General features: G+C 30.3%; 1 protein-coding gene across 1 annotated transcript in view; it reads left to right on the top strand.

The window, feature by feature from the left end:
- LOC107445139 (uncharacterized) overlaps positions 1-27,857 on the top strand; it is a gene marked incomplete at its 3' end in the record, with an annotated part of 82,725 nt that overhangs the window by 37,934 nt on the left and 16,934 nt on the right. Inside the window, 14 exon segments of the mRNA XM_071180002.1 lie at positions 1,226-1,358; positions 3,975-4,267; positions 6,774-6,992; positions 8,201-8,270; positions 9,473-9,705; positions 14,467-14,640; positions 16,464-16,580; positions 17,113-17,232; positions 18,071-18,193; positions 20,545-20,601; positions 22,807-23,342; positions 23,698-23,773; positions 24,419-24,571; positions 26,845-26,961. Of these exon segments, the coding sequence (XP_071036103.1) occupies positions 1,226-1,358; positions 3,975-4,267; positions 6,774-6,992; positions 8,201-8,270; positions 9,473-9,705; positions 14,467-14,640; positions 16,464-16,580; positions 17,113-17,232; positions 18,071-18,193; positions 20,545-20,601; positions 22,807-23,342; positions 23,698-23,773; positions 24,419-24,571; positions 26,845-26,961 (2,421 nt within the window).

Below are 27,857 nucleotides of genomic sequence, written 5' to 3'. Positions count from 1 at the left end.
TGATAGATGAATATGTATTAACATTCTTAAAAATTTCTTTTTCAGCAATTAATATTCTTTAAACAACATAGAGCTAAACTGCAATATTTTATTTAAAATGTATCATCTACGGCAGTGTTTCCCAAACTTATGACTTTTGTGTACTCTTTCTAAATTTTTCGTGACGCTGTGTATCACCAATAAAAAAAATGAATGTATTTTTTGTATAAAAAATTGCCCACAAGTATTATATCCGACTCAGGCGAAACAAGTCATATTGGCGATTTCTGGTAAGCTAGCGTTTACTCGAGATGATTGTTAATTGGAGTATCTACGGCACCGATAAAACAAGTTATACTAACAATTTCTGCTATCTCGATTTTTTCGGAATAATAATTAATTGCAATAAAGACCACATCAATAAACAAGCATTGACAATTTATGAGCTCTAATTTTCTTTCGATAATAATTTATTGCAGCATATACGACTCAGATATAATAAATTATACTTCCAACTTCTAAGCTCGATTGTTCTCGAAATAACAATTAATTACAATTTATACGGCACCGATAAGCAAAGTAATGCTGGCAATTTTAGCTAAGCTCGAGTTTTCTCGAAATTTTAATTAATTGTAATATATACGACACCGATAAAACAAGTTATTCTGTCAATTTCTACTTAGCTCAAGTTTTCTCAGGATAATAATTAATTGGAATAAATAACGTATCAATAAACAAGCATTGACAATTTCTAAGCTTGAATTTTCTTTCGATGATAATTAATATCAGTATATGCGACTGTGATGTAATAAGCTATACTCCTAAATTCTTCTAAGCTCAATTTTTCTCGAAATCATAATTAATTACAATTTATGCGGCACCGATATAAGAAGTAATGCTGATAATTTCTGCCAAGCTCGAGTTTTTTCAGGATTATAATAAATTTCGATTTATACGACACCTATAAAACAACTCATAGTGACTGAGTTTCTGCTGAGCTCGAAATCTCATGGGATAATAATTCGTTGCAATAAATACGATCCCAATAAAGCAAGTCATGCTTAAAATTTCAGCTAAACTTAAATTTTATCGGGTTAACAATTATTAGGGATAATAATTATATACGGCTTAGAAGCGTATAATAATCATAGAAGCGTTGAGTAAATTATATACATGTTGCATATGGTAGAAAATGTGTCAAAATACGTTTTCTCTTAAACATAGTGTTTTCTCAATGTGTTCTCAGATTGCCCAGGATGTGGAATCGGAAGTGTTCAGTGTTCTGACGGACATGTGTGTGAGTCACCATGTGGAAAAATATTATCATATGGATATCCGCTCAACTACCCAAATAATCATAGATGTGGGTGGTTAATACGGTAAATATAAAAACATAATTTATGAAAATATTTTAATGCGATAATATAGGTTCGTATCAATAAATGTAAGAAAAATTATTAACTGAAACTGAATATTTAAGAATACTTATTATTATAATTAACTACGTAATGGAATTTTTTTTTCATAAATTATATGTTAACCTACAATTTCTTAGAAATAGATTTATATTATTTTGTTTAATTTTTAAAATGTAAAAATATTCGTAATCTTATCATGCTGCTGCTGTTAAAATTTATCAAACTCTTCTCTACTAGTGATTAATCAGGAATTTGCAAAAAAAAAATTATAAATATTATAATTTTTTTAAATCTTAAAAATGATGCTTAAAAAAACATTAGACTTACTAATTTTTTAAAATTAAAGAGAAAAAAACAACAACTAATTTCCCCCATTTTCAGAGTATGTCATGAAATCGATTTTTTTTTCGGTTTGTCTTTATCTCCCAATAGACCTTCAAATACGGATTACTTTTTTATTAACTGTCTTTCGGGTTTGTAACGGTGGAATCTTACAATTGGAATTTTTATTACTTTACTACTAGCTAGAAAAACTTATATATCTATTGGAACGATCAAATTCAAATTCAATCGATATTTTCTTAACGATATTTTCTTTTTAGAAAATTTATGGTTAATAAAAATTCTGAAAACTTCGCGAGCTGCTCGATAGTTCAAATTTTAATTGGAGTTCTTCAATATACAACGAGTGGAAAAATAAAGAACCACCCTAAATAACTTCTGATCTAGTCTTCAGATTTTTACATACTAAGACTCGATCTTAATGGTTCATGGGAGGGATCTTAATCAGCGGTTCTCAATTTGGTTCGGCTACGGAACCCAAAATAATTCACCCTCTTTAAGCGGAACCCCTACTTTATGGATAAAGTTTATTAAGGTATTACTGAACGTTATACCCTATAAAAGACTGTTTTTAAAATATTTAATCAGGGGAATGAATATTTTTCATAGTTTTATCTGCAATAATCTTAAATTGGGGTTTACGTCCGACTGTCAAATTTTCCGTCCTTGTGCTATATCTAGTATAGTAGTGAATTTGTTTTTGGTGCAAATACATAAGTTGAAAATGAATAAAATAAGCCAATTTATGGTTTACTTCGAGATGAAAACTTAAAAAAACTGCTATGAACGTCGAAATTGGTTATTAAGGAAATTTTATTAACGAATTTAATTTTATTTTGATTTGAAAAGCGTGAAAGGAAAAATTATTGCAATATTTTATAAATGCTTGTTCTTTTCATAATTTATTCAACGCATTATTATGAGAAATATTATATTTTCTATTAAAAATGCCTTTTATTTTTCACTGGCATTTTGCTTGAAGTAATTTTATAAATGCATATAAAATATACTTTGTATCTATATATAATTATTTTATCTGAGGTTTCAAAACTCATCACCGGTTGTAAAAAGTACGAACTCGCGGAAAACCGTTGACTTTTCCACGAAACCATAGAATTCCGCTGAACCCCATTCGGAAACCGCTGATCTAAATTATGCTGCTAACCGATTAGTTTAGACCGATTTTAATGTCAGAGACCAAAACGTAATTTCTTTAGATAAACACATTTCCTTTACTGGAGAATTAGGATTTCTTATTCTTAAAACAAGGGAAGTACCACAATTTAGGATATATGGTCCCTATATTTTGGTCAGGAGAGCAATCGAAAGTTTAGACCCCTTAATGTTAATTTTACTTTTTCCGTATTTTGCTATAAATCGAGGACTTTTTAAGCGAATCCAATGTTTATTTCGGGAAAATATCCTTTTCTGGCTGATCACGTAACTCAAATTATTGTTTACGCTAATTAATTAACCTTTTCATGGTCACTCCCTTAAACCCATAGAGTCCAACAACGTGTAAATCCGATCACTGGACAAAACATTATTTAGGGCTTTCGGTTTTTTTGGGCATTGTACGGCGCAAAACAAGTTTCATCTATTTCCTGAGAGCTAAAAGGAGAACTTATATCCAAATACGATTTGTCGTCGATCGAAATTTCAACCACTTCCCTTCTAGCTAGAGTGCCTAAATTTTAAGTGGAGTTTTGTGTCAGTTGACAATACTACAAGTTATAATTGTTTTCTGAATATCGATTAGTAATAGTTCCATAAATTCCATTTTATCTCTGCCAATCAAAACTTCTGATGTAAACAAACCAGCAGATCCAAAACTAAAAAGAATAAAGTAATAAAAAAACAAATAAAAAGTTTCAAAAACTGCGTTTCAAATTGGACTAAAAAATAGAAAATATTTTAATTCGTTATTAATTTCTAGCTACACTGATTCGATCGTGATGAACCTAAAGTTTCTTGTTTCGCGCCTAGCAAATATAAAATTAATTTCTCTCTTGAAGACCACTTGTAAAACGTAGTTTTTAAATCTTTTTGCTTTATTTTTATAAAATTTATTAGAATAACTATGCATATTCAGATAATAACCTAATAAGTTGTAGCAGTAATTACTCATCATTGCAAATATAAACATATTACTGAGTACATTAAAATTTCATAAAGATATTATATTATATCAACTTGTTCTTCGTAAGGCTGATACAGTATCTCCCTTTCCTCCAGAACCAATTCCTCGCACTTCATTTCCCTTACTTTTCAAGATTTTGATATAAAAGGAGGAGAGAATTGTCAGTTTGATTATTTGGCTGTATACAATGGGGATTCCAATGAAAAATCTAATCTAATTGGACGGTTTTGTAACACTAAGAAACCACCCCTTGAGATAGTTTCCAATTGGAACACTTTGACCATTGAATTTTCCTCAGATGCGGATGAAACTGGAAGAGGATTTTCTCTGACTTACGCTTCCATGAATTATGAAATTCCTACCGACATTGCAAATGATACAAAGAAAGGTAAAATATTACTTTATTTTACATTCTATCTAGCAATATTTTAATGTTATTCAGTACGTTTTCGTAAGGAATAAAATTTGAGTAGATGAAGATTAAAATGGATATGATGTCTTATGCTTATTTTGTTGTTGCTCATATAAATATAACGTCAAGTTTGATATCATTTTACATTTGCAGGCTTACTGGATGAATGTTCTAAGTAATGCAGAAAAATAAATTGAGATTTATCATGGAAATAGTATTTTAGTCTCTTTTCATTATACTACAGTACATTATTTTGCCGAATCAATACATTTCGGAATTCCCAGTGGATGATTGTTCTAAGTGATAGTTCCGAAAAAAAAAATTGAGAATTCTCAGGATAAGTTTTACTTTTCCATCTTTCAATTATTTTACCGAATTCTTAAATTTTGGAATTCTCACGTAAATGAGTTTTTGAAGTGATACTTTAGAAAAAAATTGAGATTTCCCAGGAAAAATTAATTGTATTTTAGTCTTTATTAATTATACAACTATAATTTATTATTTGTATAGTTAATTTCGGAATTCTGATGAATGCTATAAGTGAAACTTTTGAAAAAAAATGAAATTACTCAGGAAAAATTGCATTTTAGCCCCTTTTAATTATACAAGAATATTATATATTTTGCCGAGTAAAGAAATTCTGGAAGTCTCAAATGAAATCCTTAAGTGATATTCTTGAAAAAAAAAGAAGAAAGATTTCGGCTGAAAAGATTGTATTTTATCTCGATATCATTAGTTGCAATATCATTAAGCTTTTAAAATCTCAGTGGATAAAAGTAAACTGACAATATACTTAGTATACTTAGTTCAAAGTATACTTAGCGACAACGCAGTCCTTAGAGTTTAACTGAGTGAAGGAGATTTATAGATTTTGTGAATTAAAAGCTTGAGGTCAAGTTACATTTGTTTTCCATTCTCAACGTATAAATGCTAAAGCTAATTTAAATGAATTAAATAAAATATCACTGAGTACTACTAATTTAAGAAACGGTTAATTATTCAAAAGAATGTTTTTTAACTCGCCGTAAGTTTTATTATTGCAAAAGAAAAAAAATAAATAAATGCATGGATGTTTCAGTGTTGCACTTTTTATTCTAGAAGTGCGCACACTACCTAATAACTTCTTACATTTAACTTAAGAAACGTGCCTGAAATTAAAATTATAATTTAATAGTTTCTTATGTTATTATTTGACGTTACAATTAAAGTTTTACGTTTAACTCGTTTTTCTATCTTTTTTTTGCATTGTTTGATACACTTCTTGTTCCAGATTTTTGATTAAAAATAAACAAAATGCATCAAATTGAAGGAACATTTAATTTATTGACTCATTTTTAAAAGGAAGAAAGTGAAGAAAGGAACTAAAGAGTAATTAGCACTACAGTAGACATTTTAAAAGAAGAAAATGTTTTTTAAAAATAAATTTGTTGTCATGCGTCGTTTTAAAACTATTTATTAATGCAATATATTTTCCTTATCATTTTTTGGCTGATTTTTTCCGAATGGTTAAATTTTTCAACAAATTAACTTTATTTTTTCTCTTTCGCACCAATTTACTCAACATAATTTTATGACAAATTAATTTCAGTACCTGTTTTCAACAATTTAAGATTAATTTCTTTTAGTTAGAGTACTCTTCTCTTTTAAGGACGAAAATATACAGAAAATGCATTAATACAATATTTTTAAATTTTTTCCATTTGTCTTCCATGGCAGAAATAAAGTGTTTTTGAGTTTATTTTTCGGTTTACAGGTGTAAAATATACACCTGAGGTAGAAAATTAGACTATGATTTGTATAAGAAATAACATCATCTTTAAACATCAACTTCAATTTAATTTACACATATATAGCTCAGCAATACTTATAGTTGAAATCTGGCGAAATTATTCGCACCTCAAATATATTTATTCGCTTGAAGTGTAGAAACATTGCATGTACTCCTCAAAAACAAACCTCTTTTAAACTGGTTGCTCAAAGGTAAATTTATATCAACCTCAAAGCAACCTCAGGTAAAAATAAAACTACTTCACATATCTTAATTAAAAGTCTTGGAAGGTTTATTTATTAAAGTTGTTTTTGAAGTCAATCAACCTCAACAACTCAAATCAAGTCAACTTCAAATCAACATCAAATTAACCTTAACACTCCAAAACAATCACAAAAGCACCTTATAAGGGTTTATTTTTTAATACTCTCTTCATCAAAAATTTGAGATTGTTCGATATTCTAAGAAATTAATTTTCCATTTTTCTTTCAACAATTCAATCCTATTTCTCGTTTAAAACAATTTAAATACTCTAATATCTGTAATAGATTAACATTAAGTTTTACTTTTTGACACACTGTGAAATAACAAATTCATTCAAACTTAAACACATTATTGTTAGAAAATAAGGTAAATGTGTATCCTTATTTCTGAATTTCATAAATATATTAAACTAAATTTGAACAGATTTCAATTATTTTTTTATTTTTAAAGATGAAGACTACTGTCTCCCCGGATGGGAATATCACAACGGATATTGCTACAATGCGTATCATGGAAGCGTGCCGATACAGTGGTACGAAGCAGAGAGAAAATGTCAAAGTTATGATGCGAGTAGCCATTTAGTGAGCATTTTGGACGAGAAAGAGAATGCTATCATTCATTACTTCCTTACTAATGTATGGCATGCAAAGCATAAGGCACTCTACATAGGTAACTTAAAAGCTATTCAAATATACTCATGGAAATTACTTAAGGTTTTATAATTTTTTTTTGCATTACTAGAAATTCTATTCTTGTTCGCTTCGATCCTCGATCCCAAGGATCCCTCAGTCATCTTATACCAAAATTTATACATTTAATTACACTGTAAAAAATACCGCTTATTTTTACGAAAATATAATTTAACGGTATAAAACCATTTTATTAACAACGGAGTTTTTCTTTGCCCAAATCACAAGGAGATTAAAACCGTCAGTTGAAATTCTAATGTAGCCTTACAATTAAAGCTATGCGATGATTTTAAACTGTCTAAATAATCTTGCAGCGAAAAATTATCTCGGCTTTAGAACAGTCAAGTATTTTAAGTATTTTAAAAGTAATTAAACTTTTTTAAGAATCACCCATTTGGAGACATTTTTTTCCACCTAGATGAAAATTACCAAAATCACTGCAGTATTCATAGTTTTTCAAATTTTCATGTGCCCAAGTAAAGCCGCATTGGAGTAGGTTTTTAAATATTAAGAAGTTAGACCACAAACGCTCTTCATTTTCACAAAACTGTGACTTTTCCATTTAATGAGGTTTTGCGCCATTTTCAAAATGAGCGTAGACATCGCTGGTTTTAGATAGGCTAAACTTAACCTAACAGTCCATGAGTAACATTTGAAAACTCACAGCAGTTATAAAAGCAGCGTACTATTCACAAAGAAGCATAATTTCATATTCCGATGGAGCCTTCGAAAAAAAGCCATACGGTTCCACAACTTCGCACTTCACATTTCATTTATCTCTTACCGTTTTCGAGAAAGGAAAGCTGACTCCCTATTTTTCTATCAGGTAGCATTGTAAGTAGAGCTCATAGGTAGTGGAGTGCATGGACCTTTCTTGCAGAGCATAGCACTTTACTATACATGCCTGTACTTTGATAACTATAACTGTACTTTGATAACTATAACTTATACTGTTTGAAAATTTAGAGGTCGGATACGGAGCATATCTTTTCGAAATTTTGACTTTTTAAAAGTGAGTTTAAAAAATGTATAGAAAAATGAATGAAAATAACATTTATGTTTCAAATAAATTTCGTAATATATATAAAAATTACCCAAGTTCATAATATGACCTACGTATTAAAATGGCCCCTTTAAGATTATATCCTTAAATAATTATATAATAATAAAAATATATTCATTATGTAGGACTTAATGACGATGCAAGAGAAGGTGTTTATAGATGGAGTGATGGTAATCCAATGATATATGCTGACTGGTATGTTTTTCGTTAAAAATATTATACTATCATAATATAAAATATTATAAATATACACATCCACGCATAACAACAGAGCCACCACCTCTGACCGCAGAATTGTTTTAGTGTTCAGGACGGAGCAGTGATGTGGGGAGAGTATAATCTGACCATGTTAACCCTCATTTATGAAAAGGTACTCCATCATAGAATCGAGTTAACATGTCTTATATATTAGTGAATTGGAAATGTATTTTCGTAGTGGTTGACACACTACAGTACTATCCCACCCAATTATAGCTGTGATAGAATTCGATGAATGGATACCAATAGTTGATTCATTGCTGTTTTAAGAAAAGCTGAGAGATCCGTATTAAGATCACCATACTTTAGAGTGCTGATCACGAGAGCTGTAATAAGTTCGCGGTCACTCCTGTGTTACCGTTAGGAGTCTAGTGTATACGTTGTACGTTATGTGTGATCAAAATTGAGTAACAACAGCGCGATTAGGTGGATGATGTCACAATCAGAAGTAGCAAGTCAAATTTGTCAATGTGGACATTCAATCGAAGTAGACGTATTCAAGTCGAAGTGGTAGTTTCTCTCAAGGTAGGCGGGTTCACAACACGTTTGGAGGTCACCAATGTTAGGAGAGTAGAATTCGACTGTCATCTATGAAAAGGTACCCCAACATAGGATCGAGTAATCATGTCTTATATACTAGTGAATTGGAATTGTATTTTTGTAGTGGTAGACACACTATAGCCATTTTTAAAACTATTTTTAAATTTGTTAATTTTCTTATTATTAAAGTTTATTATTTTCACAATGTGTGCAATTAATTTTAAATCAATATACCTAATGCCAACCTCTACATTATACACTATACTACTTAACTAAACTTATATACATATACAACATAATCGCTTAAGTTTCTTGGGATTATTCTTTTTAGGAGTAAACTCATTCACAAGTCATAAAGATTTCAAGTTCAAGTCATATTTCAAGACAAAAGCTGTTTTATCGCAAATGAATGAAGAGTAATTTCGGATCATAATTTACTACAATTCGTATAATTTAAACTTTATATTATATTAATTAAAGCTTTATTTATATTAAGTAAAGCTTAATAACTTAGCTTTAAATTTATGTCTTTTTTAATATAAAAGCTGCTTTCTAAATGAATAAAAGGAAAATTTGGATAATTTGTCGTTTTATTGTAGGGCGATGAGCAGTCGATCCTTCACGAATCAACCAGATGGTGGAACTTACCAAGATTGCACAATGTTGAGAGTGGATAGTGGACATTCGACTGCCCACTGGCATGACATCCCATGTTCTTTGGGAAAGTTAACTTTTTATGAAAAAGATGGAATTGATTTTGGAGGATTCAAAATTGGTGTGAATGCTTCCCTGAACAGCTATATTTGTAAAATGAAAAGCAAAGTACCCATAAGTAAGAACTTGCTTTTTTTTAAAAACATTATGAATATAAGAGAAGGTTAAACACGTACGTCGTAAAATTCTGCTTGCAACCACTAATGAGGAGAGTGGAAGGAAACTACTTTAAAACCAAAAAAGAGCATAAAAAAGAGAAGTTCAGCTCTTCGAATACGTAACTCACGGTGCGCCTTAACCAAAGTTAGATAAAATGCTCTTACACCTAGAACATCAGAAGAGATTCTGAATTTACAATGCTAACAGATAGTAAAAATCAAAAGATCAAAATAATCTGTGGAAAGATTTTTAAAAAAATCCACTTTGAACATTTTTGCTCTTAAAGTATGATATTTTGGAAAATCTAGCGTTCTTTTATATCAATAGAAAGGAAAAAATGATTAATAATGATTTTTCAGTTGTAATTCTATTAAACTTTTATTATTTAAACACTTTACTGCTGATAAAATATGAAAATGTAACATAATTTAATCATAATTACATCAATTTAAACATATGAAGCATTATATCTAAATCGAAAGGTGTTTAGGATAATCCGGGTGATTTGCAGCAACCTTATTCATTTCCCAGGAAGACTTTAAGAAATCAAAATGTACGGACTCCATCGCCTGCTCCCGAAAAAATGCTAATCCTTCACCGTTTTTGTCACAGAACTGTCACAGAACAGAAAAACTGCATGAACCTTTGGCTGACACCAAAGTCCATGTAGCTCTCTTTGAAAGCTTCTATACATGCTTTGTAATTTTGGTCAAGCCTATTTCCGAAGCATGCAGAAACCACTTTTTTGATGTCGTCAAATACTTTAACATACTTCAGTATTTCTAAATTTTTAAACTGGCGCAGAAGTTCTTCTTATCCAAAAGTGTTTTGCATGCATTTCCCTTAAACCCAGAACATCCTTGTCTGATTTCACGCTGAACGTGACAAGCTTTTGTCCATGTCAGCGATTCTTTCTCCCACTCTTTCAACATATGCGTGAAAACAGTGTTAACAACACCAAGCATAAGGTGTAATTCTGGAGGTGGAATAATGTCTAGAAATGTTTTGCCTCCAACAGTTGCAATAGCGGTGGATGAATGTAATTGAAATAATCTTTCGCTTTGATTTTTGAACCTTTTCCTTCAGTCAGCCAACTTGTATAATACGATGAAACATTTTCGGGGGATCTCAATTCACCACAGCTGCTTAGCTCATCTTTCTTGGCATAACAATAAGTGCATGGGTATGCGCTGCTCTGCGACATTATACCTGCTAAGATATTCGCTAACTTCAAATCGGTTGCAATTTTGCTGTGGAAAGGACTTATATTCAACGTGAGTTGATCTACATTCTTATATTTTCTTGTGCACTCGGAACTGCTACTAGAATGAATAGTCGTTTAACTCCAGAATCCTTAAATTTTCTTGCAGCTATCCCCTCATCATACTTAGCACGCTTACCGCTGCACTCGAAGTCTAACTCATTTGATTGTACAGAAAGATGTAGTTTTAAAAATCCACCTCCACCGTCAATGCCCATTTTTAAGTGAACATCCAGCACATCTCGTTTATTTTTCACATAATGAACAAAAGCAGGAACATCTTTGCAGTTAACTCCAAGCGCAGGAGCATCCGAGTCTTCATCGCCTTTTATACAAACGAAAGGAAATTCCTTAAAATCAAAATAATCATCGACAGAATGAGCTGTGATATTAAGTTTTGCTTTTTATCCTGGTTCAATTGCTTTTCTACTTCGTGTACACACGAATGGAAGCTGCCATTTTTAAAGTCACAGTGCTTGTGTCGCTAAAGTCGATTTAAGTTTTCATTATTTTTGTTTTTTTAAATAGTGATTCATCGACTATAATTAACAATTAAAAAACTTCTAATAATTACAAAATTTATTATAAAAGGTTATTATGAATATTAAATACAAATATATTATTTTTCTTTCTATTTATAAGTATAAAATGATGCTAACATTTTTGAAATATCATACTTCGTGAGAAAAAATGTTCAAAGTGGATTTTTTTAAAAATCTCTCCAGAGATTATTTTAATTTTTCGATTTTTATTATCTAAGAACATTGTAAATTCAGAATCTTTTCTAATTTTCTCGGTGAAAGAGCATTTTATTTAACTTTGGTTAAGGCGCATCGTGAACTAACGCGGAGTACTGCTCTGTGCGGTACGTGCTGTAGCAGAAAAATAACTTACAGGGGGAGCAGATTTAGCAGAGCATCATTTGAACTGAGATTCAGAACCTTCCAATTCTCTGTTTTCCCCGACAATCAAGTAGGTTTTGACTTCCGACCCCCAAAGAAAGACTTATTAGATATCGATAGCGCTTTTTTTTTAGTTATTTGATGGCTTTTCTCCCATAGCCTTTTTGTTTTAATATTCTATTTTTAATGTGGGTATTTTTTAAATTCTTTTTAGACCAGGGTTCTAAAGGTATGTTATGGAAACATCTATATATTTCTTTCGCTTAATATTTGAATATATGATTTTCTTGATTATGTATAATAATAAGCAACGCTTTTAAAATCGTTTAGAAATGCGTTTGTTTATGAGAGTTTTTGTTAAAAACACCTCGATTCTCATGTATGACTCTGTATCGTGGTTTTATTGGGGACCTATAAAGTATCTATCTCTAAAAACTAGAAAAGAGGTATGACTTACCGCTGTATTGTCACAGGCTCAAGATAATTATATTAATAAACCCAATGCTTCTGTCTAAAAACTTCACCAATGACAATATAGCGATGCAGAGGTGGCTCAGGGAATAGAGAGTCCGCTTTCCAATGACGTGGGTCGGGGTCGAATTCCAGTGATGACTGGTCGAGGAGAATTCCGTCTAGCGCTCGCCCTCGCCCTGACCACAGTGTTGGCGTAAAATATAGGGGAGAGTGGGGTCAATTGAAACAGGGTACGATTGTAACAGAGCAAAAATTTCGAGTGTCGGGTTCTAGATTTGGTTCCTAGGTGGCACACAAGATGTATTTAATAAATCTACATGTACACCCCTGCTGGCAACCATTTTTATGTACTTTTGGAAGAGTTACATCACAAAAGATATTTTTACGCTGCGTAAGTACTTTTTTTGGTATTAGAATATTATATTGTAACAAAGTAATTTTGTTTAAACAAATAAAAATTATTAACCGAATATGTAAGTGGACACCTTAATTAACATTTCAATAAAAAAAAAATTAGTTTTGCTAATTAACTAGCATTGTTTTTAACAAATGAAGCTGAAATGGCGTCTTGGGGACAATTGTAACAATAAGTAAAGGGACGATTGTAACAGCTGAAAATAAATAATCTTATGTTTACAAACCATTACTTAACTCTTTAAGAACCACCAATAGTTTCCTATATCATTTATATTATGTTGCATGTGCATTATTTTATTTGTCACCTTTCACAGCATAAATTAAAATTTTTAACCCCTTAAAGTTAAAAGTTTAACCCTTTAGGTCTCTGCTCATTATTATTTTTACTCCTAAAATATCACTACTATTTTGATCAATAAAAAAATATATCACAACTATGATAATATGTATAATTAACTATGTTTTAGTTGAATTTATGAACTGTTACAATTGACCCCGTAAGTGGGGACAATTGTAACAAGTGCACGACTGTCAAAAATTGTTAATAACTAATATAATAATATTTAAAATCAGGTATTTATTTTTTTTCTAGTAGAGGATAGTCTACTTTACTCGTCTGTCAATTAATACTAATAATATATTGGATTTTTTGCTAGTTATAAATAGTTAAGTAAAAAATGTTACAATTGACCCCACTCTCCCCTACTCAGCGGTGGATGAATCATGGGTTAATAGCTCCTGCCGTCAAGCTTGCCGTGGGAGATTTTCCGCTTCATGCAACGCAAATGCGGGTTAATTCCATCAAAAAGTTCTCCCAATACTTGATCCAGGAGTTCTCTTGTGTTCTGGATAGGGTTCAAAATTACAAGACAACGGAGTTGAATATTAGTAATCGTAAACTCAAAATTGTATCGGTTGTTCAACGACGGTTATAAAATAAAATGAAATGACAATATAGCTATTTAATTTGATCGATTTTTGAGTAGGAATCCTGCAAAATTGTGCAATTTATCAATGACATGCTTCAATTTTACAAAAATAATAAGTGATATTTAATATAAATGAATTCATGTAAAAATGAATTAATGATTCGGGATAAATAAATAATAAGTAAAAAAATAGCTGAAAATTATTAAACATTTTATAATAATAATTATAAATCAAATTATAATAATAATTATAAAAATTAATAACTAACATGAAATTTAATAATTATTATAAAATTTAATAATTAATAAAATCAATTAAAAACTAATAGTTGAATTCAATTTTCACTATAAATCATAGTTTAAGTAGTAAAAGCTATATTTGTAATTTATATAAACATAATTTTTACTGTATAATTATATAGGTTCTCGATCCAGTTCCAGTTCCTGTTCTCGATCCAGTTTATAATAATTATAAATAATTAGTAATTATAGTTTGTATGTTACTTTGAACACATATCTTAAATAATTTTCTATGTTGAGAAATTTAAATCCGTAGAAATGCGAGCGTTTCCGCTAGCCCTGTTGCTTGATTTTCTTAAAAAAATTGTTTAGTTTTTATTTGTAATGAAGATAATGAGTTTTGTAATAAAAAAGGTAGTGTCATTTTTTAAGATAGATATATTTTACGCAACGCTTTGTTTACTAATCAAAATTTTCTATTTTATATATTATTTTAGATGCTACCAGGAATATTCCTTCGCTGTTTTCTGAAATCAATACGCATGAAATTGTCCCAGTAAATATGTCCAGTCAAAAATATTTTCAGTGCCAGAATGGCGAAATAATCACAATTCTTTCTGTCTGTGACTTTGTTGAAGATTGCAAGGACGGTAGTGATGAGTATAATTGCAGTAAGCATGTCATAATTGTTTTAGAAAAAAATTTTATGCTTTAGGTATATTTTCTAAAATGTTTAACTACTGATGAAAGTTATGATATCGCAGTTAAATGTTTTCTTTTCAACACAGTTAAGATGTTTTAAATTTAATATTCACAAAAAGCAGATATTTTTTAACAAAGCTGTACTTATAAGTTCGAAGAAACCAGACCCGACTTCTAACGAAATGCTGAATGATTCTTTGCCTGGACATTTGAATTAAAAACGCCTTAAAACTGTTTTTCAAAGGCTCCGTCGTAATATGAAATGATGCTTTTTCGCGAAAAATATGCTATTCTTATAACTGCTGTGAGTTTGCATCTGTTACTCATGACAGTTAGGTCAAGTTTAGCTCATCTAAAGCCAGCGCTGTCTAAGTTAATTTTGAAAATGGCGCTAAACATCAATAAGGGGAAAAGCAATACTTTTGTGAAGATGAAAAGTGTTTGTGGTCTAATACTTTAATACTTAAAAACTTACTCTAATGATATCTGGGCTCATAAAAATTTTCCAAAACTGAGAATACGGCAGTGATTTTGATAATATTCCTCTAGGCCAATTTGGCGATTTCTAGAAGAAGTTTAAAAACTTTTAATTTTCTTCTTCACGGCAAGATTATATAGAATCATCGCATTGCTTTAAGTGTAAGACACGTAAGCTATGGCTTTTTTACTTTCCTTGGTGACAGAGCTTCGAAAAACAACGTTAACTGTGTCTAAATTTCATAAAAAGAAAACACTTATTGACGATCTCATGAGCGATTCCCAAAATAAACGTAAAATTTGATAAAAATGAACATCATTTCCTTATTCCATGGATTTAATCACTAAGAAATGTATACAGAATTTCTACTCTAGAAGTCATATAAAAAGACGACAGCTTGCAAAAATGGCAACAGTCTGGTCCAAACGGTTTTAGCGCCACGCTACGGCAGAACGCTTAACTACAAGTTAGATTGATGGATCTATGAATTTATCGTTTTTACTATTATTTTGATTGAAGTTAATAAAATTCTTTGTAATTTTTTGGTTTTTTGATTTATTTTAAAACGCTTTGACACAAATATTATCGTGCGGAAGTAAATAAAAATATGACACAGACACAACATAATATACTGTAGATTGTCAACTATTCACATCCACTAAAACAACTAACCGTTTCCGTTAAGTGTTGCTAGAGGGCGCTGTAGGCAGTTGGGTCGGGAAAAACTTCAAGAAGCGTTTCGTGACGACATCAGAATGGATTGTTTTAAGTTTTATACCTGGACTATTCTTAGAATCGATTGAATCCAATGACGAACAAATGAGTGAGGGAAAGGATTGACGCGAATTGTGTTACTAAAATTCGCCAAGGAGCCAACATGTAACATTGATCTCGAATGCAAATGAGCGTTATGCGCTCATGATATTTATACCCTTCGTGTGAGTAGAAGTGTTACTTCCTATTTTTCACAGTGTCATTCTCCCTTTCTGAAATGGAAGTAAAAGTGTTTTAAAAACTAGCTCTCGATCATGGTTATGAAGACTCGAGCAATCGCACCTTTCACGTGCGAGATCAAAGAAAACCGATCAGCTGTCCTTCCAAAAAAAAGGGGAAAGAATGGAATGTCCGGGGGAAACTGTTCCAATTGCACTAAGGTTTAAGGGGCGATGTACGAATTGGATCAGGATTTTAAGTTAAAGCCTGTGACTCGATGTCACACAACAACATTAGTTACAACAGAGTACTTATTTAATTAAACTATTCTTTTCAATCTCAAAAATACATGTTTTATTTAAATGGTGTCTATTGTTGTAGCCCTTGAATCCTGTCCTCGTTGCAGCTTTCAGTGCGATAATGGAAATTATATCATAGTAGATGGATATTGTGATTATGAAGATGATTGTGGGGACAACTCTGATGAAAGCAGATGTGGTAAGATGTGGTCTTATTTTGAACACTCAATTTTTTTCGTTTTGGCATTTTAAGCGACAATGACTACTTAATAAACAAAATTTATTTTAAAAGTAGATTAATCGATCTTCATTGCCTTTCAGTTTGAGTATCGGTTGTTTGAACTTTAGCTATGATATCTCGAAGAAACATTAGAGCTTAATGTAAAGTTAACATTAATGCCGTTTTCCAAGGGGCAGCAATACTCAAAGTTTATTCAGACGTTGTATATTTATGTTTCCTATTTTTAGTAATGTGCATTTCCCCTTTTTTTTATAGTATTTTTATGCCTTTTTCATGTTTTGATGTGTTATTTTATGGTTTCTATCTGTATTATAACGTGTATCTATATTTTTTACATGTTGCTGATGGTTTCTTTCTGTAATTTTATAGTCGATTTTTATTTACCTTATATTTTTTCAATTAAAAATTGTTATAGTCTTGTAATTTGCGTAGTTCGCATCTCACATAATTTGTATGCTATTTTTATTATTTTTCTATCCATACATGACAGATTACAGACAATGTGGTCGATATGAGTTCCAGTGCAGAAATAAACAGTGTATACCTTTCCAAAAACGGTGTAATTTACTTTTGGATTGCTTTGATGGAACAGATGAAATTGATTGCAAAGGTATACCTCCTTTCTTTTTATTAAAAAAGAAATTTCAAGGCACTTTCAGTTAAGAATATTCTTCAAAAACTCTTTACATGTTTTTATTTTATTTTATTTATCTTTTAAAATTTTAAAATAATTTTTTGGAAAAATAAAATAAATATATTCAGTAAAATTAAATAATAATAATAATAAAAAAGACTTGAAATATAAATGTTAGAAGAATATCTGTTTGAATTCCTTCTTATCATTTTTTAAATTTTCAAAATTTCTGTTGTGAAGTTAATGTTGGGACATCTTTAACTATTTTGAAGTGATCATTCGAACAAAGTAAACAATAATGAAGTTTAAATGCCAACTTTTTAATTTTTTAACGTTTCAAAGTGACAATTTAAACACACTGAGCATAAAAGTTTAAATATAGACGTTTTAAAATTTTAATTGCTAAAACATGATCTTCCGGAAATAATAATTTCTCCTGACATAATGATATTTTGACTATAGTCTGAGTTTAAATACAGATTCAATTTTCTGGATAGAATTTTATTTTTGGTTATTTGTTATCCATCATTTCAAATTTATTATAATATCTTAATTTTTTTTTATCAGTAGTTTGAAACTTGTTATTACCTAGTCACGGAACGGTGAGCCCATGATAGTTAAAAATAAAAGACAGAAAAAATTCTTGCCATGCTGTGAGAAAACGATTACTGTAATAGTTTTAAGACACCATTCTTTATTTGATTTGATAATATTATGTATTTCTGAACATATTTTTTAACTGTAACAGAAAAATAGTGTCTATATATGCAGTCTTTTGAACCAGTGATTATTTTTTCTCTTGTATACCTTACAGGATACTGTAATAACGACGCAACTTTCAAGTGCTATGATGGTACCTGTATTCCTAGGCATGCACTTTGCGACGGGCATAGAGACTGTCCTGGAAATTATCATGAAGATGAGCAGATTGGGTGTAGTAAGGAATCGTTTGATGATTTTAGCAGTTTGTTACAATGTGTGACACATTATTGATAAAAACAGGAATTTATGTTTCGTAAAATTATTGTAAAAAACTCTACAAATTAATATAATAATAATTCTTAGGTACTGGGTCACTCAAAAATGTTGAGCTACTAGAAAAATGTTTTGCCGAGGTTGGATACACCATTAGGTAGCGTGATTGTAAAGCAACCAATGAATGGAAACGTACACTGTAAAAAATGGATATTCAAATTTCCGGAAACTCTATTCGCTTTTGACGAAACCGTTTTCTGGTATATGCTCCGTAAGAGCATTTGAGCAAAGTAACGAAGGAACTATCGTCACTTTTTCAAGGAAAAATTTCGTCATTAACAAAGAAATAGTTGGCCATTCTATTTTTTCCAAGTAAAACAAACTAGTAATGTGTAATGCATCTAACTATTATAATAATCACTTATTCGTGGGCACCATATAGCTGACTCAATGTCAGCTTAACTACACAAATAACTCACACCTATGTCCGAAGCGGGTTGCGAACCCGGAATCTGCCTAGTACGAAGCCAAATTCTTGTCCACCATACAGACCTGAAGGCTTGTTTAGATTTATGTTAATCTTATTGTTATGTTTAGATTATTTATTACTTGTTTATTTTCTTTAATCTAACCATCCTACTAGTTCCGTCATTTTAATTACCAACTCCCAAAATGCACAACAATGAGATTTCGAGTTGAGCGTTCTAGCGTTTCTTCAAAAATCACGTGCTTTCATGTCAAAATGAAAACTAACGAAATACAGTTCAAGGATTGCTGAATCATCAAAAGATGATCTTTTCTGAGAGGAAAAAGTCTTTTTACTGAGAGATTGAAAGGAAAGTTCTCGTTGAGGTATATGATTTGAAAGGACTTTACAATAATTAATTGAAAATTCTTTTTGGATATCAATGGCGCACTCGATGAATACAGTTTAGAATTCTACTCAGATACTCAGAGTTTTCACCCCAAAATGATGTGCACACACCGATTTCTTTGAAATACAAATGAGTCTTTGCCATGAGATCCATTGCAGAGTCCGTTGGTTCGTGATGTATGATAGCTTTGATAGAGCTCTTTTGAAAGATGTAAAAGTTCCATAAATCAGTTACATCGAAATTACTTAGAAGCACTCATGTAGATTTGCAAGATGAACGGTTGCATCATCATAGTGGGAAGACAACCATCGCCTATTCGCTTACAACGACAATTCTGATCATCGACTGTTATGATATTTTCAAATCTTGTGATGTACCCTACACTCTATTAAAAGTTTGTTACAACATTTTCAAAAAATTCTGTAAATACTGCAGTCTGAAAAGTATAGAAATGGTATAATATTATGAGACGTAAGCACCACATCAAAAATCTAAAAATATACGTGCAATACATTTTTAAAAGACCTATTGAAGTGCACCAAATTTGACTTTAACTTCATCATCTGGGGTGAAACGCAATATCAAATTCTTAAAATATGACCCAAACTTATTTTTTGCACATTTGGATTCAATGAATACCAGAATGAACTACCAACCTTGATTTAAGTTTTTTTGTTTAATTTTGGTCCATCTATATAATTGATGAAAAAGAACTACATTGATATAATCGATAAAAAATGCAAATGAGTTAATGTTTAAAATGGAGAAATCTAGAGAAATATGATTAAATAAGTAATTAGATACTTATGATGCTTTGAAAAGTCATAATTAATGACTTACCTCCCTCAATCAATTAATGGAGCGTTGGATTATTTCGAAATTTTCGATAAAAACTGCCATTTTTATTGCAGAATTAGAATCTTCATAAAAAATCCATTAATTTGATTTCTCAATTATGAATTTCGAGTAAAACATCTAGTCCATGATGCATTTCAATGGAATGAAAATTATGCAGGCAAACTACTTTATTAGGATCTCGAATTCCAGCCTTACTCTCAGATTGTGGGTCTAGTTCGGAATCATTAAATTGAACTTTTAAGCAGATTTTATACGTATATTTTTTTTAACCAATCCAATGCATGTTCTTCAAGATATTTTATCATACTTTTTTAATATCTGCAAATTTTAAATCAAGAAAAATATTTTAAGGATTTTGCTTAATGATGGAAAAAGTGCATATATAAGCGTACTAATTTATAGTCAGTTATTTTCTCTGATAATAAAGATATTTAAGCAGCAAATGTTAATAGCATATCTAGTATTTCTTTGATTTGTATGCATTAAATTAAGTCTTCATGGTTTAAACTAGTTTCTTTGAAAAATTTTGTCTTGAGGCACACATTGTAATATTAAAATTTTTTATTTGGATTTTTTTTAGCTAGAAAAGAAGATAGAATGGGGAGAGAGGAAGAGAAGAATCTTTGCTCGAAGAGAGGTAATTCCTTAGAAAAAATATTTTACGTATAAAACTTTGTACAGTCGAGCTTGCTTATAACGAGCCCTGATTTAATGTGAACCCGTACTTAGCGAAGGAATTGGAAATACTTGACTGGTTCAATATTAAGTCTGTTGGAGAATTGCTTGCTTTAAATGAGCAAACCCCAGCTTTCAGTGATTCGTAAATTTCATCATGATTCAGCTAAGATAATCTCTTCTTGAAACAATTTGTTTAACATTTCGAAGACAACTGAAAATTAATGATGAGTCATAAATCCTGGGAATAGGAGAGGACTAATGACGATGTTTTCCAGGTCATGAGTTTTAACCAAAGAGCAATATAACGCAACATAAAGACAATAAGATAGCTCAAAGCAAATAAGCTTTTTATTTTGTACTGGACAGAAGTAAAACATGAATAAATTAAGTACAATATTTATGATTTGGTAAGTATGGATGAACTTCGAAGATTTTTACGAAACTCAGTTAATACGTGCAAATAATTGGGCCCCTTCACACTCGTTATAAACTGTATTTAAAAGAAAGTGAAAAGTAAAAAATGAGTGAAATTTCATATTTATAAAAACTTGGTAAAATTAGAGTGATTCCATGTAATTCTATCACCTTTGACATTTCGTTACTAAATACTCAAAGGCCTTTTAAATTTCGCAAAAAAATTCTTCCACATAACTTTAGACGAATGAGGGTTAAATAGAATGTGATACTGGATGCTTCAAAAGTAACAATTCTTTTGTAGGCAAAGAATTTTATATACACAACCTGAATCGCAGGATGAACAATATCCTTGGATTGAACACAAGAGATTTAATGTAGACCCAATCAATAAATGTTGCAAGATTTAGGTGCTCAATCCCGCTTCCCCAATCCAGTAATTAGGCAGTATCTGTCACAGGTGATCGCGTATGATATGGACAAAATTTAACTTTATTATAAAATTTTAAATAAACATTATTTACACGACTACAACAACGGGATACAAAATACAGTTTTACCTGTCCAGCTTTCATGCTAATGAATACAGATATGCCACCATTTAACACAGTAGCAGAATTAACGTTGCAGTATTTGGGATGGAATTTTATTAACAGCAACAATGACCCGTGCTTTAAGCTGTTCAACAAAAGTAATTTTGTCCTTATGTACAAATGATTTAATGTAGGTAAAATCAAAATTTGTAGTGAAATCTTTGGTTATAAATTTAAAAAGACCTTTTTTTAAACCACAACATAATGAAAGGTACTGCTCAATCTAGCCAGCTTTTATGCCAATTAACACAGAGATGTCACCATTCATCGCAGTAATGGAATTAACTTTGCAGTATTTAGGATGGAAATTTATTAAAAGGTGCAATGACAAACCTCTTAAGTTGTTCAACAAAAATAGTTTTGTCCTTATACACAAGGGATTTAATGTAGCTCCAATAAAAAAATGTTGAGAGTTCTAGGTACTCAATACTTCTTCCTCAATCCAGCACTTCGAAAATATCGTGCATGAAAAATTTAAAGGTGCAACGTGCTGGAAGATTGCAAGGCGAGTAGGGAAGAATGTGTATTTATAAGCTTATTTCGAAAAATAAATAGCTACATTTAAAACATTTTATATGCTTCTTTCGTGAGAAATGTTAGTCTAGCATATTAACTTAATTTATAACTGCCTTATTTTGCTTGATAAATATAATTTTGATATATACTTGCTGATATTAAGTAAACTTTGCCAGACTTGTTTAAAAAATTAAAATTGAATCAAAAACTAGACTTGACTAAAACAAAGCTTTTTTTATTTAAATAAAAAACACTGTTAATGTAAAACACAAAATTGTTAAGATTGTAGAGTTGTTTTTTTTAAATTAATATTAGTGAGAATGAGTGCAATATTTCATCCTGAAATTATGTGTTCGTCGATGAATCGAGAATAATAGATTATTTTATTAAATTTGTAGAGGATAAATAAATATTCATTATCTAGAATTTTGGTATTAGGTAGTGAAAATATATAATTTTGATACTTTATTTTTCATTATACTTTCAACGTTGTATTTTCATTGTAATTTTAACATTGCACTCTTTATTCTAATTTTAACATTGTACTCCTTATTCTAATTTTAACATTGTACTCTTTATTCTAATTTTAACATTGTACTTTTATTGCATTTTTAATAAAATTTCATTCTTTTATTATTCAGATCGAAGAACATGCTTGGATCTCTACATGCTAGACAACATACGAACCAGTGGCTACTACGTCATTGATTCTGATGGTTCAGATGGATCAGTTCCACCTTTCCCAGTTTATTGCGAAATTGACTCCGATTCCAGCGAAGTCATCACAGTTGTGAATCATGATTCAGAAGAAAGGATATATGTTCGATCCAGTCGCGAAAGTCCAGGAAGTTACATACGTTCAATTGTCTACGACAACGGAATGGACAAAATAAGAGCCCTCATCAATGCCTCGAAGACATGTCGACAAAACATTGTCTGGGAATGTTGTGGTACAGGATTTCACTTTGGTTCTTTGAAACCTATCAGTTGGTGGGTATCGTGGGATAAGAAACCCCAGTACTATTGGGGAGGGGCCAAATCGAATCTCACCTGTGGATGTTACGAGACAGGTTGTAGAAATCCTAATTATACCTGCAATTGCGATTCCGTGAAGAATTTTGAATGGTCTAAAGACGAAGGATATCTGACGGACAAGAGAACTTTGCCTGTTTTAGAAGTAATTTTTTTTAAAACTTTCATGAGAACCATTTATAACACGACATTGACTTTAAAATGTCAGTAATACTACGGGATTATTCATAATTCCCTCTGTTTACTACAACCTTATGTTTACTACAACTGGCTTCAGTTTTACATGTTACTGCCATCTACCGGCAACTGCTTAAATTAAAGCTTGAATACTTTCGGAATAATTCATATGTTCTTTTTTGCCATATTCGTCTTCGTTTTTTTACTATAATGCTTCGAAACCCAGGAGGGAATTATGAATAACCCTGTATATAATTTTGAGAGAAAAAAATTTATCTTTTTCATTTTGAATTTTCCAGCAAAATTTTTCTTCTTAATTCTAGGTTAGATTTGGGCATACATATAAAACAGGACAATATGGATTTCACAGGATTGGACGTTTAGAATGTAGGGGAAATGGTAAGGATTTAGTGGGATTTTAATAAAGAAATAAACGTTTATTTTGTTATGAGCTATGATGGGTTTATAGTGCAGCATTGCATTGGAGTATTGTATGGTAAATTGTATCCTGAACGAGAGAATATCTTGGAATTAATATTTCACTTACGATTAATATCTTGTTTACATGTTAAAAAATTAAATAAGCATATTTTTATTAATTAAAATTTTCTAGTTAAAACAGGGATCAATTTTTTTTTTGTCTGAAAGCTCCATATTTTATATTTTCATAAATCACCATAGTGAAATTAACTCTAAAACTAAACACAGTTTTATTTTTGAATTCTTATTTTTATTTGCATATATGAAATACTTATTAAAAACACATGAAAAAATTAAGCTTAAAATATATTTGTTCAGCTTAACAAAACATGCTGCATATTTAATTTAAAAGAATATTTTTTCATATGTTTAATTTTTGTTTTTGTCATTTGTATAAAAAAGTACCTAATACAACAAAATAAATATACTTGAGTATATTTATTTTCATAATTCTTAAATTGAGTAATTAAATTATTATTTTACTTAGCTGTGGATAAAAGTACCAGAGTTTAATGATTTTTATAGTTTGCAAATTGATTTATAAATGTTTATTAATTTATTTAGCTGTTGAATACAATGAGAATTGTACAAATTCTACCAACTACATGAAATGTCTCTCCGGTGTTTACAGAAACATATCTTCTCGATGTCTCTATGAGTTTGATCAGTATAATTATCAATTAGGTTGTAGAGATGTTACGCACCTTAAAAATTGTGGTAAGTAATTTGTCTTGGCATGATTTATGCAAAGTATTTGATTTTCTTATTTGAAATTATTGTGTAATAAATATTTATTGTTATATCCCTAATTTAGCTCATTATTAAGCATGTTTAGTATTTTCTTAATTTTATGTAATTAATATTTCACCCAGAAAAATATTCTGGTAAAATTACCGTATTATGAAGTAAACTATTCATTTCATAATTTTCCCGTTTATATGGTAACGGTTTACCGAATGAATTAGCGGGTCACCAAAATCATTTTCAACGCAAGACCTTCCGGAGCTCGAAAAAAGGGAAGACGACTGCCCCTTTTGACGACCCCCTTGAATCGACTGCCTTGAAACAGATTTAAGAGTTCTCAAAGTTATAAACTGGAAGAGTCTATCCAAGAAGAGGGCAGGTTGGAATTTGATATTGATGAAGACTACGGCCCATCCTGGGCTGGCGAGCCATTGAAAAGGATGAAGATTTATCGAAAATTTTTGTTTTCAAAATTATAATTTTCATTATCTCTCATTTAATAAAAAATAGAAAACTGAAAAGCAAACTTGACCGAATAAATGGTTTTCATTCCTTGCTCTATGATATCATGATAACATTACCAGATTTACCAAATTTTATCACTTATTATAAAACGATATTTTCCTGTTAATTTTACCAAAATCATTACCAAAGAGCTTCGGTATCAATTACCGATCTTTTTGCTGTTCCCATAGAGCCAGGGAATGGTGAAATTTACCATATTCAGGTAATCTTGACCATAAGTTTTTCTCAGTGTAGTACAATAATTTTTATTTTGCTGCTATTTAAAAATTTCCAGACTTTTAAATTTTATTCTGTAAAACTCAAAAAAAAAAAAAANAAAAAAAAAAAAAAAAAAAAAAAAAAAAAAAAAAAAAAAAAAAAAAATACTTATGGAGAAACATTTTTTTCCCTTTGTGGAACAGTGTTAATTTGAATAGATTAATTTGTAATATTTGAATTGAAAGCCGCAATTTTTATTGAATTTTTATTAAAAGGTTTTTTTTATTACAAGTTAATTTATTTAACTAATGTTTGATTCTAGTTAGAAAGTGTTCATATTATTTCCTCATCTGAAAAATAAGGGTATTTGTCTTCCAAATGTCAGTAAAAAAAGATCTGTTGAAATTTTCTCTTATTATACTCAAAGCTCACAAAATTCTTTTAATTTCAATTTGAGGGGACACTGGAAGCTCAGAATGAGAAAAAATCCTTCAAAACTCCATTGTTTGATTTCAGAGATACTAATAAAATTACATATTACTAAGTAATAAACAACATACTGTCTTTAAATCAAATTTTTTCGTATCGAGTTATAAGATTATAAATTTATTAATGTCCATAAATCAATATGTAGTTCTCGTTGACTAAGTTGCTTTTTCACATATTGGAATTTCTCACAGCTTCAAAAAGTTCCTAAGGCACCAATTTTTGTTTTATTGCAATTAAATATTTTTTTCCAGATACTCTTTGATGTGTTCTGTTTAATTCTAAATGCATTTAATTACTCAATATTCTAATTTAACTTTTTAATTTTTGAACAAGCATAAGTAAAGCGTGTTTTTTGAAGAAATTTTCAATGACAAAATAAAACTGCAATGCCTAGTTACGTTACATTTTTATACAGTTACCATAATCACTTAACTTTATTTAAATGCTTCAAACAACGTATTTGAGTAAAAATTTTATTAAAAAAATTAGAAATCGTTTGCAAGAAGCTTTTTAATTACCAACAATTAACAACTATACTTTTAGCTATAAATTTAAAACTATTTAGTATTTTTTCTGAAATTTTGCACACAGACTTCTATTAATGCTACTGCTGAAATTTAAAAATGATAGTATAAAAAATGCACCCTTTGTTTCGAATGTCCTGTGTCCATTAAGCTTAACAAAATGATCGTATAAATACAGTTGATACCTCAAGAATCTATCTGGAAATTAAAAGTCTAATATTGATCTGAGATTTTTGTTTAAATTATGAGATAGCCAATCGTAATCCTTTAAGAGATTTTTAGAAGTTTTTATTGTATGCACCCATGAAAAATATTTATAAAATAATTTTTGTTGCGCTTGAGAGTATTTAAAGAAAAGAATTTTTTTTCAAAAATTATAACTGATTATTTAATTTCAAAGTCACATGAAAGAAGAGTTACTTTATTAATAGCTCGGTATTTTATAAAATGCTAGTCTAATTATATGATACTTATCTTGAGAATTAATTTCTTTTTCTTTCCATTTACTAGAGAATTTTCAGTGTCCAGACGAATATGTTAAGTGCCCGAACTCTTACTGCATACCAACTATGTATATTTGTAATGGAATATGGGATTGTATTGGTGGCGGAGATGAAATCAATTGTGGTAGGTGCCTAACTTCTGTTGAGTAATTCACTATGTAAAAGACGCAAATAAAAGCATACATTAATTATTCTTTAGAGGGAAAAAAAAGGAATTTCCAGAAAGAACTTTTTTTAATTTTTGAAATTAAATTCAAACTTATTTTTGAGCGAGATCGGGGCTTGAATAATGTCACTGCAATAGACGTTCAGATCTTTTCAAGATGTGACCTACATCGGCACAAACATGTGAGTGTGGGGTTTTGAAAATGTATAAAATAAAAAAAAAGTAATAACTTTTTTTTTAAAAATTTTCATTCATTATTTATTCGTTTTAAAAACATAAATGCAAAAAAAGGTTTACATTGCACTTAGCACCAAGTTTTACTTTATTACTTAAACTGAAACGAAACAATACTCATTGTCAAGTTAGCTCATAGAGAGCCAAAACCCATTGTGCCCATCTCAGTTTTCTTGACCTTGGGCTCAGCAGTACAGGAGCAGATGTTCCGGTTGGGTGGTCAGCTAAATGCGGAACCCCCAGCATTTAATCTCCAAAATGCTTTGTAATCATTTTATCGTTAGGATGAAAGGCTGAGTCAACCTTGCCTTATCCGAGGATCGAACCCAGGACCTGTAGCACGAGAGCTAGAAGTGCGTGCACTCTGCCGCAGGACGTCATTATTTAAACCTATATTTATTAAACCAAATTATTTTTTAAACAAAATAAAATTACTAATAATAAAGTGGTATAGTAATTTTAAAAATAAATTTTTTAAAGTAGACTTCCTAGCAGAAGAATTATTCTATTTTGTCGCTCAATTTGTATTGTCACCGGAATGCTATTGTTTCAGTTTGAACACTCTTGTTAGTCAGAAAATAGTCAACATTTTGTTTGATGGTTTTGAAGATAAATTCTGC

Source organism: Parasteatoda tepidariorum, chromosome 4 (assembly GCF_043381705.1).
Source record: "Parasteatoda tepidariorum isolate YZ-2023 chromosome 4, CAS_Ptep_4.0, whole genome shotgun sequence".
In the NCBI taxonomy this organism is placed as follows: Eukaryota; Metazoa; Arthropoda; class Arachnida; order Araneae; family Theridiidae; genus Parasteatoda; species Parasteatoda tepidariorum.
This window is presented reverse-complemented; position numbering and strand designations above follow the sequence as displayed.